The sequence below is a fragment of the Paroedura picta genome, chromosome 1 (genome assembly GCF_049243985.1).
Source record: "Paroedura picta isolate Pp20150507F chromosome 1, Ppicta_v3.0, whole genome shotgun sequence".
In the NCBI taxonomy this organism is placed as follows: Eukaryota; Metazoa; Chordata; class Lepidosauria; order Squamata; family Gekkonidae; genus Paroedura; species Paroedura picta.
The window spans coordinates 139,782,392-139,798,962 of NC_135369.1; the positions used below are offsets into that span (position 1 = coordinate 139,782,392).

The 16,571-nt window shown below is 41.9% G+C and overlaps 1 protein-coding gene across 4 annotated transcripts in view; it reads left to right on the plus strand.

The window, feature by feature from the left end:
• The window catches only part of ELOVL4 (ELOVL fatty acid elongase 4), a 58,541-nt gene that overhangs the window by 16,325 nt on the left and 25,645 nt on the right, over positions 1 to 16,571 (plus strand). For 2 of the 4 annotated variants that reach the window (XR_013225891.1, XM_077306050.1), the window contains exons 2-3: positions 10,285 to 10,472; positions 15,244 to 15,324. Coding sequence is in view for 3 of the 4 variants with exons in the window: in XM_077306050.1 (XP_077162165.1) it covers positions 10,285 to 10,472; positions 15,244 to 15,324 (269 nt within the window). In the remaining variant the exon portion in view is untranslated. Of the gene's footprint in view, positions 1 to 6,089; positions 6,251 to 7,002; positions 7,057 to 10,284; positions 10,473 to 15,243; positions 15,325 to 16,571 lie in introns of those variants that run through there. The other 2 variants (XM_077306065.1, XM_077306074.1) reach the window with 2 other exon arrangements.

A 16,571-nucleotide genomic window follows, 5' to 3' on the forward strand; every position in this document is an offset into this window, starting at 1 on the left:
CAAAAGTCGAGATGCTGATTGGACAGAGAGATGTGCTACATTGACCCTGTAAGTGCCTTTGTGCTGAAAATAGCAGGTGTAGCTATTAATACTTGGTAACGCTCCCTAGATGAATTAATGAATAGGGGGTTATGTGTAAGGAATTATGTGAAAATTCAACAAACATTGATTTCATATTACAGAAGGAACATTTACCAAGATTTTACAATGGCTTTCCAAAGCCCAGTATTGATGAAAAAGACAGGATGCAACTCACAGTGATCATCCAGCCAAAGTTTAGCACATTTAAATACCATTGATTTTCAATGGTAGAGTCCTATGCAAGCTTAGTGTCCCATGTTCAAATCCTTGGGCCTTTATCTGGATCACACTTATTGGCGCACATACCCACACTGAATAGTAAAAGATAAAGTGCTCTTTCTCATAGTCTGTGTTACAATCACTGTGACCTGAATAGCCCAGGCCAGCCCAATCCCATCAGATCTCAGAAGCTAAGCAGGGTCAGCTCTAGTTAGCATTCTGATGGGAGACCACCAGGAAATATCAGGGTCACTGTAGTTTATCATAACATTAGTGTTCTTAATTATGCAAAAGGAATTGACCTTGACCATTCTTAATGAAGGCTCATTTGTTTGTCTCAGTTTTATGAAAATCAGTATTTGTGTTGTAAAATGCAGGTTGCAGTCCTGTGCACACTAACCTAGGAGTAAGTTCTATTGAATTTGGTAGGACATACTTCTGAGTATACATGTAGAGGATTGGGCTGTAGGTATTCAGCAAACATATCTCACCAGGTATTGTTTTTTTTAGCTGTTTTTTGACATACGGCCATGTTGTTTGTGATCAAATTAGAAGCTGGGTTTTAGGATTTGAAAGACAAAGACTCTAATCCACTGAACCACTCAGTCACTCTGTCAGTTCTAATCAGGTAAAGACACTGGTAATTTGTGTGCTGTATCTGAGGTGTTTATACAGATATAATGTTATTTTGTCAGTCTTGTCAGGTGTATGTACAGTCACCAGTACCGTTCATTGAGCAGTAAAGAAGCAGAATTAATGTAAGAACAGTTCTGATTTTACATGTTATAAAATAGAAGTTACAAATCAATGAAAGTGATCAACATTTGATTTCAAAGGAGAAATATAAAAATAATATCAAATATATTCATTGTAAGATCACTATAAGCTTTGGGAATATAATTTTTTTTCTTGCAAACATAGAGCTGGAAGAAACCTAAAGGAACATATAGTCCAGCCCCCTGCACAGTACAGGAAATGCAGAACTATTGTCCCCCACTCATTCACCAGTAACCCCTGCTATGCCCCCAGAGACAAATGCACAAAGACAAATGCTTTCCCCCTAAATCTATTTTAATTCAAACCATCTGATTTGATGGTAGCAATTGTTAGTTAATCTACAAAATAGTTTCAGATGGTATCTGCATAGGTCTGCAGTAGAACAGCTAAATTCTGACAAAAAAATCTATTTGAATGAATATTTCTGGTAAGGGGTTGGAGGAGGAGCTGGCCTAATGGGTTAAGTGCCACTCAGCGCTTAACACCCACTCATGGTGGCTGTCCCGCCCCGAGTGCCTCCTCCAACTGGCTGGCCTGTCTGTCCAGTGACCAGCCAATTGCCTTCCATCCTCCACCCCTGACCACCCCCTCCTCCTTCCACTTCCCTCCAAGGCTCAGAGACTGCAGATTGCTGCTGCATGAGAGCTGCCCCTGCCAGTGAGTTCCCTTCCTGGGGGCCTCCAGCATGCAGACATTCCAGGTCCTGGGCGGAGGGAGAGGCCATCCACAGAGTTCTCTACCCCACCGCCCTAATCTAGCACCCGTTGTATTCCTGAATGCCATGGGCTTTGCCCCTAGTATCACAAATGTCTTGTTGCTCTCTAAGGCACTATCGGACACAAAGCTAACTATTCCACAAAATAATTTGTATGGACATATCAACAGTGAAAATCAAAGAAATAATGTTTGCTTCTTAAAGCACTGTGCTGTTTTGTAAGAGTGACAGCAATAGGGATACCAGCATCAAGTGGTGCTTTGATATCTCCTGGAATTACATCTTATCTCCAAATGGCTGCCTTAGAGGGTGGACTCTATGGTATTGTACCTCACTGAGGTCCCTGTCCTCCCCAGGCTCTGCCCCCAAAGCTCCAGGAATTTCCCAATCTGGAGCTGGAACCCTCCCCTCCCCCCATCTCCTGCTGGTGGCTGGAGGGGGGAGACATGCCTTGGCAACCCTGATAAACAATAGTTATTTTGGTCACATCACTAGAAGTGACATTATGGTATTGCCATGGTCTTTACCATAGAGTTTTGGGGAACTGCAAGAGAATCAAAGTGACATATGGCATCCTGACTGGAAAGTAGCATTGCGAAATAGCCAGAACATCACTGGAGGTGGGAAATTTCTGTCCTGCTATAGTGGAAAAACTGCCCCCCTGGCAATAACCCATGTCTTCATGTAGAAGTAGACAGACAACAATTAAAGCACAGAGTTGTGTCAGTAGACTAGAGTGAATAGTGACTAGAGAAAATCTCCACATTCAGAGACACTAACTGTTCTAGGGGGTAACATCACAAGAAGGCCTTGGCCTTTATACTTTTTTGGTTGGCCCCCCAGGGCAACTGGTTTGCTATTGTGTAAAACAGAAGAAGAGTTGGGTTTTATGCCCCACTTTTCACTACCTGAAATAGTCTCTATGCTACTTACTCGCCTTTCTTTCCTCTCCCCATAATAGATACACTGTGTGGTAGTTGGGGCGGACAGAGCTCTGAGAGTTGTGAATAGCCCAAGGTTACTTTTGGCTGCATGTGGAGAAGTCAGGAAACAAACCCAGTTCCCCAGATTAGAAGTTACCACTCTTAACCACTATACCACACTGAGTCTTAGGATTTGGACTAAATTGGCCACTGGACTGATCCAGCCAGGCTCTTCTTTTGTTCTTAAATTCTTAACAACCCCCTGCAAGAAAATGTTGCAGTAACACACTTTTAACCTGTGGAGGTGCGCAGTATAGCAGCAGTCCACAACCTTTTTTCAGTTGCGGCCCGTTGCCAAGGGGTCGGAGGAGAGGGCGACCCGGGGTGCCACGCATGCGTGGAGCTGTCATCCCAGTGGGCGCAAGCACACATGAGTGGCAGCTCCGCGCATGCACGTTTACAACAGCCAGCGTGCTGGCGGCCATGCTTCCCTCTCCCCGCCCCCCCCCCGTAGTGAGAAGCTCGCCGGGCCACAAGCTAACTGGCCGCTTCGGTGGATGATTTGCTCACGGCCTGGCGAGCTTCTCACTGCAGGGGGGCAGGGAGAGAGAGCCATGGCCCACTGTCGAGGCTATCGTGGCCTGGCAGCAGGCTGCAGATCGGGGGTTGATGACCCCCGCTATATAGGTCTTCCAGGAAAATTACATTAAAAATCATTTAATCTTGGTTACATGAAAATACATGATCCAGCTGGGATCCTGTAAGAAGAAATGCTTGAGAAAATCTCTTGGGGATAAAAGAATAAAAGTCTGTTTGACAAATCCCAGGCACCAGAGCACCATGGTGGTGGAAATTGCCATCAAGTCACAGCTTATTTATGGCAACCTATAGGGTTTTCAAGGCAAGAGACATTCAAAAGTGGTCTCTGCATCACACCCCTGGTGTTCCTTGGAGGTCTACCATTCAAGCACTAACCAGGACAAACCTTGCTTAGCTTCTGAGAAGTGCCAAAACCAGGCTAACCTGGGCCAGGGCAAGGCTCCATAGTACCTGGAATTTTCATTGTGGTGCCTAGTACTATCAGTAGTCAGCCACATATATCAAATGTCGCCAACCACTAGAAATGTTGGAAGGGAAAAACTTGTATACATTTGTACCACCATTTTATTATTGTTATAAATATTGTTAGTATTTTAGAGGATATTTTAACTAAGGATGTTTTATTATTGGGATATTGTTTTTATAATATGTTTGTGAACTGCCATGAGCCAGCAAATGCTGAGAGCGGTGGTATAGAAATATAATAAATAAACACATAAACACATAAATAAATTTATTGTACCTGCCTCTTGATGATTCTCAGTAGAAGCACAGAGCTAAATATTTAGAGATGGAAGTTAGCTTTTTGTTATGATGATCACCTGATTTACTGAAGACAGATACAGGTGGTTAGCCATCTTGGTCTGGAGAAATAAAACAAAGTTTGAGTCCAATGGAATCTTTAGGACCAACAGATTTTAATTCTGGTTATAAGTGTCTCTGTATAAGCACGTGAAAACTTGTCCCTTGAAGTAAACTTTGACCTTTTCAACACGGAATGTGCAAAGCCACTCTGCTGCCTGGTTTTTGACCTCTTGGTAGTTGGTCGAGTGTTTCCCACACCCTAATGGGAGATTTTGATGTGCTTAATCCCCCTTCCAAGGCTGAAATCAATCTATTATATATAAGCACACCTTTGTTTACTCACGAGTAAGCATTAGCAAGTGGGAGTAACACGCAGGGGGAGGGAGAAATGAGTTACTGTTTACTCATGAGTAAGCATTAGCAAGAAGTAGCATATGAGGGAGGCTGAAATGTGAGAGTAAAATTAGTTCCTGTTTGCTTAACCCCTTCAGGCTCAGCAGAAGCACACGAGCAAAAGAGTGCATTGCCATGAGCTTACTTGTGAGTAAGCGTATCCCCTGCACAGCTCCGCAGCTCCCATACGAGCAACCAGGCTGGTTAAGCAAGCAGTAACTTAGCCTTCCCCCTTCCTCCCAGCTTCCTTTGCAGGCAACTTCTTCTATCTAATGCTTACTTGTGGTAAATAAAGACACCAAAAGCATTGTTTAACATTTTTAGAAGGTTTTTGTGTTACTATGCAATAACAACTTTATAAAAGAAGAAGAACTGCTTGCTGAGGCTCTGCAGCGCCAGGAAGCATTATAAAAAATTTTTTAGGAAGACCCAAGTGAGGGTGGGGAGAAGCCAGGCAAATTTTGACATTCAGCTTGTTGTCCCCCATTGCAAAAAAGGGACTGCAGATTTATCCCCGTTCCCTTGTCCCTGGGCAACTGACCGACAGAATTGTGACAGCCCTCTGACAGCCATGGGTGAGCCACGCATCATCATCATCATCATCAGGAAGTGGGAATTAAGCCCGCAAGCAGACAAGCCCTGAGCCACTGCAAATTCCTCATGCGGAAAAAGTCTTTCTCTGTCTTAAAGGTCCTACTGGACTCAAAACTTTGACTTACTCCATATCTTCTCCATATTAATATCATAGTACTTTCATTATTGATTTTAAAGAAATGGCAAGAAATTGGACAGTTGAAAATTAGCTTTTGTGGCAGCAGCAATTAGAAGACATGGTCATTCAAATATAAAACCCTGAAAGCTTGGGGGAAAGCTTAGCTTTTACATTTGGGGAGTAGCTTATAAAGTCAAAGAAAATTTGCCAAGGCTTAAAGCTATCACAAAGCACACTTGCCTTTTGAACCTGCCCATAGAGTTTTCTTAAATGGATTTTGAGGGATGGTAGAGGACAGGAAGGCCTGGAGGATCATTGTCTATGGGGTCACGATGGGTTGGACACGACTTCACACCTAATAACAATAACAAAGCACACTTGTCATGTGCTGAGCATCATGATAGATGTGAGAACAGGCTGAGGAGACTCTGGGGGTCCAATACAAAGCCATTTATTTCAAATCCATACAAGAGCAAAGTTAAAGACATGCAGGTGTCTTGTTGAAAACCAGTAGTGAGACCATTACATTATTTTTTGTACTAAACTAGGCTCCACTCAGGAGCCAACAGAAATACACATCAGAGTTACATTCACAGTGAGGTGGTACAAAGGCATTCACGCCAAATATGCAGATGAGTGTAGTCAGAGCATTCTGACATCAAACCATTCTAACACCAAGTATTTTAAAATAGAGAGAATCCAGATGAAAATGGGGGAAGGGAGAATAAGTCTACTCCTTGCATAACCTGTATGATGCCTGTCTGGTTTTTTTCATCCTTGGAATAAGTTCTGCAGCTGAAAGGACAAAAGCAATTCTTTGTTCCATGGTGCACTTTTCTTCCATTATATACTTTTTATGTTACAGTGATTGTGGTAAGCGTGACCGTGACTTACCCAGGGTCGTTGTTTGGTGAATCACATTAAGTATACATTCTACTGAAACAAATGGAATTTACTTGAAAGGGAACTGGAAGAAATAGAAAGTTGGACTTCACCTTTATCTGCATAGCATCAGTCAGATAACAGGTTAGTTAGCTGAAGTGCAAAAAATGTTTTTATTGATCATTAAAACAGGCTGATAAAGGTTTTGCATGGTTAGGCTACTCTAGATTTGCGCTGTGCTTGTTTTTCAGTACTTCTGTGGAGTTTTTAATTGTGGTTATTGTTTAATGTTGGAAGTTCGACTAGATAGACATGATAATGTGGGTTATTTTTAAGGAATTTTTTATTGCCAAAAGTTTTGTTAAACGACAGAAATGCAGAACTTTAGCTGTATACATTCTGACATAATCAGCCATATATATGTATATACAGATTCTGTCTTCCTCTGACATACTGCCTTAACATAAGATTGCTAAAAGAACAAGAAAATAGTCATAGTTTGTAATGAAAGAGGTCTTTTGAGGCCAAGCCTGCATCATATTGGAGTTATCAGTTTTGACCAGAAGACTGTTCTATAGTGACTGTAGTAAAAACAAGGGAGATATTGTTTTGTGATTCCTTACTAGAATTTCATACTAAATATCCATCTAAAATATTTCCCCTGTTCTGAGGAATTTTGGAATTTCCCCATTTTATCTTTACAATAACCTTGTAAGGTAAGTTACTCTAACAGTATGACTGTCACAGGGTCATCCTGTGAATCTCATGGCAGTAAATTTAAAACTGGTGCTTCCAGGTTCTTATTGAACATTCTGACTATGCTGGCTCTCATGGTAACTGAGCACCTTGGCTTACATTGCTTTCATAAACCTGGGTTGCCAGGTCTCTCCTGGCAACCAGCAGATAATGGGAGGACATACCAGAAGGAAGAGGAAGGCCCAGGCCGTGTTGTGGGTGTCATACAAGAAGTGTTATCATATCAGTTACTTCCAGGTGATATTCTGATATTTAGACAAAAACTCTAATGATAAAAATGGTTTCTACTATAGAGTTTTTGCCTAAACACTAGAGTTTTGTCCAGTAGCCACTGATGTGATGACATCACTTCCTAAGAGACAATGGTGATGTGGCCTGGAAAATTTAGCCAGGAGTGGGTGGAATTTGGGATGGAGAGAGACCTAAGTAGAGTATAATGATATGGAGTCCACCTTCCAAAGCAGCCATTTTCTCCAGGGGAACTAATCTGTTTAGTCTAGAGATGAGCTATAATTCCTGGGGATCCCCAGGTTCCAGATTTGGCGTTGAAGCCTGGAAAAAGTGCACTTTTGGAGGGCAGGGATCTCAGCAGGCTATAGCAGCATAGGAATTACTCCCCAAAGTACTTATTTCTCCAGGGGAACTATAGTCTGGACATCAGTTATAATTCTCAGAGATCTCCAGATCCCATCTGGAACTTGTCAACTTTGGCTCAAAAAAATCCTCTAGGATAATCTTAAACAGAACAAACAGTTTACACCCTCTGTTACCCCTCAATAACCATCATTCAAAGTCATGGGCTTAATTACGTTATTGATATACATATCTTCTATGAATCTGACTTTTAAAGCTAAGCTAGTAGCTATAACTACATCTTGTGATAGTGAATTCTATGAGTTAATTATGTACACTGTGAGGAAGCTCTTCCTATTTTTTAATCTACTGCCTATTTATCCTGAGTTCCACAATTAAATGGGGGGGGGGGAAGCACCCTAGCAGTTCATTTTCCCTATATACCATACATAATTTTCTAAATCTGTCATGACAATTTTATAATTTGTTCAAAAAGACAATGCTCATTTTGGTTCAATGTCTTGATGATTCTGTGTAATGCAGAATCCTAGATGTCCTTAAAGCATTGATCACAGATCTGCAGAGTTTCTGTCTTTTGTTATCAGGCAATTAGTGAATGGTTAATTGACTTGATACCTGTACATTTGTTAAATGTGGCCAGTTCCTTTTGCATTTCCAAAGGTACTGACAATTTTATTTAACTGGCTTGCAGTCTGGGGTACAGCCAGACTAGCCACTGGTTTCAGAGTTAGCCTCTACTGATTGTATGTTGGTTTGTTTGTTTTTTACCTGTTACTGGTTGCACTAAATTTCCTGGCTTCTTTGTACGAAGTCTTGCTAGTAGAACAATCTTTTTTTGTGCAAGATTGGTTTGGACTGAAGGCTTTCATATTCCCAACCCACTCTCATCTTTCTTATCAGAGGGTTTCTTAAAAGGCTTTCCCCCTATGAATTCTGACAATTAAACACTTTCTACCAAGAAATGTTGTAGATTTAATATGAATACATAAGCGTCTTGTCACGTTCTTTCCATCAAAAATTCCTTCTGTTTTTGAAGAAAATTTATTGCGATGGATATCTGTGATGGATATCTGTGAAATTGCACCCATTCAAGAATAAAGATAACAACTACAGAATGTGTTCAAGGAAAAGGAAACATCCATATTGGAAATGTGTGCACATTAATTAGTTCTGAGGTAGTGAGGAAAGACATCTGGCAAGACGGCAGATGTAGGCAAATGGTATTGTTATACATTACTTTACCTTTCTGACCCTTCTTACATCATTTTGTGCTGGCTGATATTCCCTCCCTGCCTTAATGGTAGATTCACATGAAGCACTGACCTCCTTTTTTTCCACTGATAGTACCCACTGAATAGCCTTTAGTAGGATTCTGAATAGACCTACTTAGGTTTGCTCTCTAAATATATCCTATGTCAACTAGGGTTGCCAGCCTGGCAACTAGTGGGATTGCTGTGAGAGGATGGCATTCGAGGAGAAAAATCGAAAAGAAGGCCTCATCTGCTACAAGAAATTCTTACCATAGAATTCCTGTTGATCCCTAAAGTTACCCAGAAGCGACAAAAGATATTGGAGTTTAAAGTCTGATGGAGTTTTATAGTCAGTTTCTTGATTGTGTGTGTGTGTGTGCACGCATGGGTAGGAAAACTGTATTGTTAGGAAATATTTGTGATTTAAGGATGCAGTTCTCTGCATAGATTTACTTCTGAGTAAGCTAAGACTTTAAGCCTGTGGTCCTTTTCACACTTCATTGGCAGTCAATTTTGTTGAAGCCAATGAAATGAGAACACCTTGGCCATTTGAAAGTGATTTTACAATGCCGATCAGGATCCATTCCACCACTCAGTGCTGTTATTCACTTCCACATGCACTGTACCGTTTCAAGTGGTGAAACAATCATGGGTTTGGGCACTTGAAAAGCTATTTTGGCACTTGAAAAGATGAGTGGGGGGAAGGGGAGGACAAGACCACCTTAGCCTACCCTGCTGAGCACCTGATCAAGATCGGACCTTCTCAGCATTTTAAAATCACTTTGAAGTGGCCACAGAGTCATTGTTGCAGCCACAAGGATGTTGTGATGTCTAGCTTGGCCCTTAGTTCAGTTGACTGGAAGGACTGTCCATTCCTGCTCAGGCTAAATACTGCAGGGTGTGTGTGCATGTGGTATTTGACCGTCAACCACCAAATAGGAGAAAAACAAACATCATCCTCCCATGCAGGAGTTTCTGATTGCACTTTCATTGACTAGAATCAGATCCATATGCTGCTGTAGGTACAGATCTAGCTTGATCTTTCAAGTTGGGTTTTTGTTCCCTTTTGTTCTTTCTATAGTTTTCGTAATCCTGCCCCAGCTCTTTTTGTGATAGTTATCAGGAAGAAAATAAATCAAAGTATGCAGATGAAATTACTTAGATCTGGGATCTTAAATAGGGCACTCTAGACAAATGAGGTGAAGCCGGACAAGGCATTGGCAGAAGCAGAACATTTGGTGGTCCCTCAAAGGCATCTGAAATTCCTCCCCCCCCCCCCCCTATATAGAGCCATTGTCTATTTTGTTTACTATTTGGAATATGCATGTCTTTTATTCTCACAATAGTATATGCAAGACCGATGCTATTAATTTAATTAATCAGAATTTAAGTAATTTAAGTAATGTAATGTAATTTTCATTGTAGTTGAGAAAAATATTGAATCAGTAAAAACACAAAACCTTTTAGTTACATTACTCATTATTTATACAGCAGTTATCATAATATAATGCACAGTTATTTAAATGAAAAATGTCATGAGAATATTTGTTGAGTCATTTTCTGCTTGCTTTCCTCTAGACAAACGGGTTGACAACTGGCCCTTGATGCATTCGCCATTTCCAACATTGACTATAAGCACCATTTACCTCCTCATTGTTTGGCTGGGCCCCAAATGGATGAAGACAAGGGAGCCTTTCCAGTTGCGATCATTGTTGATTATTTACAACTTTGGAATGGTTCTACTCAACTTCTATATTTTCAAAGAGGTACCATTGCCTTTGTTCTACATATCTATAATATGATTCAGAATTCCAGTTGCATCACTTATATTTATCATACACATTTCTTATGTATTCTGAGAAGTAATGCATGTTTATATCCGAGTCAAATTTTAATTGAAACCAGTATATTTATGCTATATGTTTGTTCTCATTAGTGCTAAATATCTTTACTGGTCAAAAAGGGGGAAATTATCTTAGCATATTTACAATGATGTACTTTTAAAAATCAATTAAAACAAAAATTATTGTAATGTAACACTAGAATAATTCAAAATGGAATTAAGTCTCATGTATTTTAGGTTTAGTTTTCATTGTATCTAAAAAAAATAAGCGACAAAGTATTTTGTTCTTAACTATGAACTGGCTCCACATTATCTGTTTCAATATTTCTGGTAAGGCCTTTGAGGAGGAGCGTAATAGCTTAAATGCCACTCAGTGCTTAACACCCACTCACGGCAGCTGTCCCGCCCCTGAGTGCCTTCTCCTCCAACTGACTTGCCTGTCTGTCCAACAGCTAGCCAATTGCCTTCCGTCCCATACCCTGACCACCCCCTTCTCCTTCCACTTCCCTCTGAGGCTTGGAGGCTGCAGATCCCTGCCATGTGAGAGCTGCCCCTGCTGGTGAGTTCCATAACAGCTGTTTGCAGCCTCTCTAGGTCCTGGGGGGAGAGGGAGGCCGTCCACAGAGTTCTTCCACTCCACCCCTGTACCTCACACTGTGGGTACAGCTGTTACCCAGAAGGCCTTTTTCTGAGCTCCAGGAACCAATCAGATTGTGTACCAAGCCAACCAACCAAGAAATGTGCAGATGTCTCAGCACTTCTAACTACACGCCTCAGGCAAAGCAAGAGCAAGTTGTAATGTATATTAGCATACCTGTTGAAAGTATTTTAAACAATTCAGGCTTAATACTGGTTCCACCAAACACATGCAAAAAAGAAACACTTTAATCATTAAGATTATTTTTATTGCAGAACAGTAAACTGGAATGCTGAAATTAAGTCATGAGAGTATTTTAATGTTTTAATTGCTTTTTGAAACATTTAAATTAAGGTTGGTAAAATTTTGTTTTACAAGCAATTTATGTTTACAAGCAGTGATCTATCATAAATTATAATTTTCCTATTGGCTTTTGATAAATGGTAATTATATACAATGGATTGGATTCTACACCTGTTTTCTGTTAAAACCAGGGCTCTCCTAAGGAACAAGGATCTTTCCACTAGTGCAAGAAGCATCAGAATCATTTCTTGGGTTCGGTTTATCTTGCACGAGAGAAGGAGAGAAAGAAGGCAGAGGGCTATTCTGTGGGAAGGCCTAGCCTTCAGAGTTGTAGAAAATAATGGCACTTTAAATTACAAAGGGAAAGAGATGCCCACTAACAGACCAGTTGTCTAAAAGCTGGTGATTGGGTAGACCTGGCCTCAAGAGGCCACATTGCAGGACTTCCTCTGAAACTGCAAGCAGAGCTGATGCTAGCAGATAAGACTGAGACCAGTTCAGTCCTTCCTTTCCTTTTAAAGGGATATGGTAGACTGTCTACTATTTTACCAAAATATTAAAATCTAAAGAGACGAGACATTGACTAACAGCGACTTACTGGGACCAGTTGCCTCTGTTCTCCCTGCCCACTTCTGGCCTATCCAAACTACTCATGAATTCCCAGGAAATACATTTTCATTACTTCCAGAATTTCAGAAGAGTTTGGAATAATTTTGGATAATCTGAGACAACCTGAAACAGTAGATAGATATATTTTCAGTTTTGGGAATATTTCAGTACACATCCCTGTTTAAAGTTTCTGAATTGTCGTCATGAGCAGCCCTATGATTAACACATTAAAATTGTGTAGCCTTGTAGCTACTGTTATATGGATCAGTGTGGCCAGATTCATGTGTCCAAGAAGGGGACCATCCTCTAAGCTAAATGTGATTTATAAAGGCTGCTTCTTACTACCTTTTCAACTTGTTTTTTCTAGTAAAAAGTTGGGATTAACCTATCCATCTTTGCAAGCATGTGACTGAATATAATAGAAGCAAACATGCCCCATCCGTACAAGTTTCTCCAAGGCCACTGCTTTTCCAACCTGCATGTTCTGTCTGGGCTAAGCTTCAGCCATTTCTCACTTACCTATTTGACCACAGGAGATAGATATTGGTTCAGGACTGAGATGGCTGATTGTGGAGGCTTAGAAATATATAATGGATGTCATCATCATGCCCAATCTCATATAAGGGTCTTATATATATATATTATATATATCCTAACCATTTGCTGGCTTTAATATTTGTGAAAAACCCCTTTAGGCGGAGCACGGCCCGGGACACATCCGCGTGTCCAGCCTGCGCTTCCGCCTGCATGGGCCAATCACCTGGAGCACCCACCTCCAAAAGCTGGCTGCGAGGCGATCAGCCAGCTTCACGACCAGATGCTGCCTGGCCGCTGAGGAGGGCACTCCCGCGGCACCCTGCCTGAGCTGCTATGTCAATGCGGCCACCAGAGACTGCGCTCGCCCAGCTGGCTATGGCCCTGTCAGCCTAGCCGCCAGCAGGACTACCGGCTCAGCTGCCACACGCCAGCCTGACTGGCTGCACTGCTATCACCCCAGCCAGTGACACTATGACCCCCCTCGACCACTACATGCTACGCCACCTGCCTGCTGGGCTGTTGGCCCAGCCGCACACCAGGGCAGAAGGTAGGGCGGTAGCAGCCACCTATGCAGGGGCCCGCTAGCGTCTGTTCCATTCCTGGATGCAACGGGCTTAAAGGTAAAGGTATCCACTGTGCAAGCACCGAGTCATGTCTGACCCTTGGGGTGACGCCCTCTAGCGTTTTCATGGCAGACTCAATACGGGGTGGTTTGCCAGTGCCTTCCCCAGTCATTACCGGGCTTACTGGCTAGTATATACGTAAAACATGGGATAATATAGAGCCTTGCAGTATTCCATGGGACAAGTCCCAGAATACCGATTCTGAATCTCTTAACATGACCTCTTGACTGCAGCAGGATAGAAAACAGCTATGAGCAGAGGAACAGTGCTTTCTCATTACACCATGGACCTCATGAATTGGCTCCCCTGAAGATGGAAGGTCCCCTAAAATGACATGAAATGAGGCATTGGAGCAGAGGGGTTAGGCATCAAGGATGAAAAAATGGGTAGAATTGACAAACTTTGCCTCTTTTTATCAACAAGTAAATCTTTCAACTCACACAAAGGTTCCCTTGGATCCTAGCCACTGCTTGGACTGAGTATTTTTCTAAATGTAAGCTATGTTCATAATTTGAAAGTATTATGGTGCATTTTAAAGACATAGCTATTGTATAAATAATGATTTAAATTGTGAAGACTGATGTATCTTGAAGGCTGAACTTTCAAGTCAGTGAGGAGGGAGCCCACAGACTCATGTTATTCCTACAGTGCTCAGTAATATGTCTGCAACTTCAGAAGCTTCTGTCTGGATTTTTGTTAATGATTGCCTGTTTTATGAAGAACAGTCTGGATGAAATACTACTCTTACATTGATCTCTCAGTCTTTGAGATTTAATTGATTATGAGATGTTTCATTTTAATGTTTTAGAATAGATATCGTATCTGTACAATTGCATGTAAGACTGTACAAGCTGTACAATTGTATGTAAGAATGAATTGATGCTGCCTGAAGCTCTGCCCATGAGGCTGGGAGATTGATCCCAGCAGCTGGCTCAAGGTTGACGCCTTCCGAGGCCAGTAAAATGAGTGCCCAGCTTGCTGGGGGGTAAAACGGTAATGACAGAGGGAGCGAATGGCAAACCGCCCTGTATTGGGTCTGCCAGGAAAACGCTAGAGGGCGTCACCCCAAGAGTCAGACATGACCCGATGCTTGCACAGGGGATACTTTTACCTTTACCTTTAAAATTAGTATATTTGAGTAGCAGGCAAAGGTCATAACATACACCCCCACATTGTCATTTCATTTCTCAAGTTGGGTTTGCTTTGCTAGGCATACTCTAACTTGGTAGATCCATCTAAGACACGCCTTCTCAACCAGGGTTTCATGAAACCCTGGGGTTTCTTGACAGCCCTGGAAGGATTTCATGAATGGATGGGAGTTTTTGTATAATATATTAAATATATTAATATTTTTAATTTTTAATATATTTTTAAATGTCTTAAACATTTATCGGGTAATATCATATATGGTCATGTTGATCTGCCCCCACCTCTCCAAACGGCCAGTGATGGGCCTGGAGGGGTTGGGAAGGGGAGGTTCCCCAGGTGAGCATATACATAGCTTCCCAACTATATTCTGCCCAATCGTGCCACTCCTGGGGTTTCTTGAAGCCTGAAGAATGCTTCAGGGGTTTTTCAATGGTACAAAAGTTGAGAAAGGCTGATCTAAGACTTTACGTATCTTAGCTTGTTGCATCCAATAGCACATCCTGTCCAAGATGCTGCACACTGCTCCATTCCTGCACACTGCCAAGAATAACCTGAGTGCATGGGAAAGACATAGTCTCCTGGCAACACTTAATTAATTAAAGTAATGCATGTGAGGATTACAATTTGAAGTGACTGGGCTGCTCTGCAATACCACATGTAGTATAACAGGAGGACTATGACCAGGGAAGGGAAGGGAATGAAACTTCAGCCCTGTTTGAAAACATACTTCTCTGCTAATGCAGCATTTTAGTGAATACTGCTTTATATGCAATTGTTTTCAGGAATTATAGTTACAGTATTTGTGAAATATTAATTTGTGAACTTAATGTTTTCAGTTATTTCTGGCTTCCAAAGCTCGAGGATACAGCTATATCTGCCAGAGTGTGGATTACTCAGATAATGAATATGAAGTTAGGGTGAGTAGTAACTTCTGATATATATGCATTGGTTGCATTGGTTGGCCTTTTCATTGTTGAATGTACTATGCCAGTAATGGGGGAAAAACTTTTCACATATAAATAGTTGGTCATTTAACATTCATAGTTCTTTTGGCGGTAAACATGGTATAATTTCTACAACAGACTCAGTCTTTAAAGCATTTTATACCTGGGTTGCCAGATCCCTGCAAAGATGTGCAATTCTCCACCCCTGTCTCCTGCCTCCAGTTGAGTAGCAGCAGGATAAAAAAAAATAAAGATCATTGAACCAAAGGTGGGACATCCCTTTCAGGGAAAACAGAAGTGACATCATTTCTCTATAGGAATTGTGATGGAGACTCAGCTTATCTCCCGGGCTGGGATGGAGAACACTTGCTTGGCTCAGCCCATCCCAACCTTGAAGATGGCAGAGTTCCCAGCTGTGCTGGATGAAGTCATAGCAAAGGAATGTGTGCCAAGCTTTAGCCAGCAGCTGAAAATGCAACACAGAGTATACTAGTCTTTGAGCAGGCAGACAGACGTAAGGCAGGTTGGTAGACAGTTCAAAGGTTGGCAGGCAGGCAGAAGATCATCATAGTCAGAAAGCAGTCCAAGCATCAAGGGAAGGCGGCCTTCAGCAAGGTCAAAGGCAATCCAGGTCAAAGATCAGCAGGAAATTAGGATGCACAGGATTCCAGGTGCACAGACAAGGAGGTGGCAGCGGTTGCCCCCAGTGCCTCAGCTTCAAATACGTCTGGCTGGAGGATAAGCACAGCACCTACAAAGAGTCTTGCAGGCAGTCCAGACCTTTCTACTCTTGTCCTGAGAAGACTCAGGTGTATCCTCCAGCCTTTGGTTGTAACAAATATGCAGCTGGGCACTTCTCCATCTAAGACTTAGGTCTTGCCTCTGCTTCCATTGTTTGAGAGATTTGCCACTCTCTCGTGGCTCATGGCTTTTCTTCTGGTGCTCGGCTGCAGCTCCTCTCCTCTGCCTCCTCACCAGGTTCCACAAACTGACTCCTGACAGGAATTGTCAGAAACCCTATGCAGGATTTCCAGCAATATCTAGAGAGGTGTGACATCATTACTGACTGCTACCTCCATGTCCTCACCCCACCCCTTGTCTCCCACTGCCTGATAACTCTACTTTCAACAACTGTGTACCAGGCATCATTGTTATTGTATCCACTTTGCAAATAGAGTTCTGAAGCTTGTTTAAGGTCACACAGTGAATACTTAACAAAC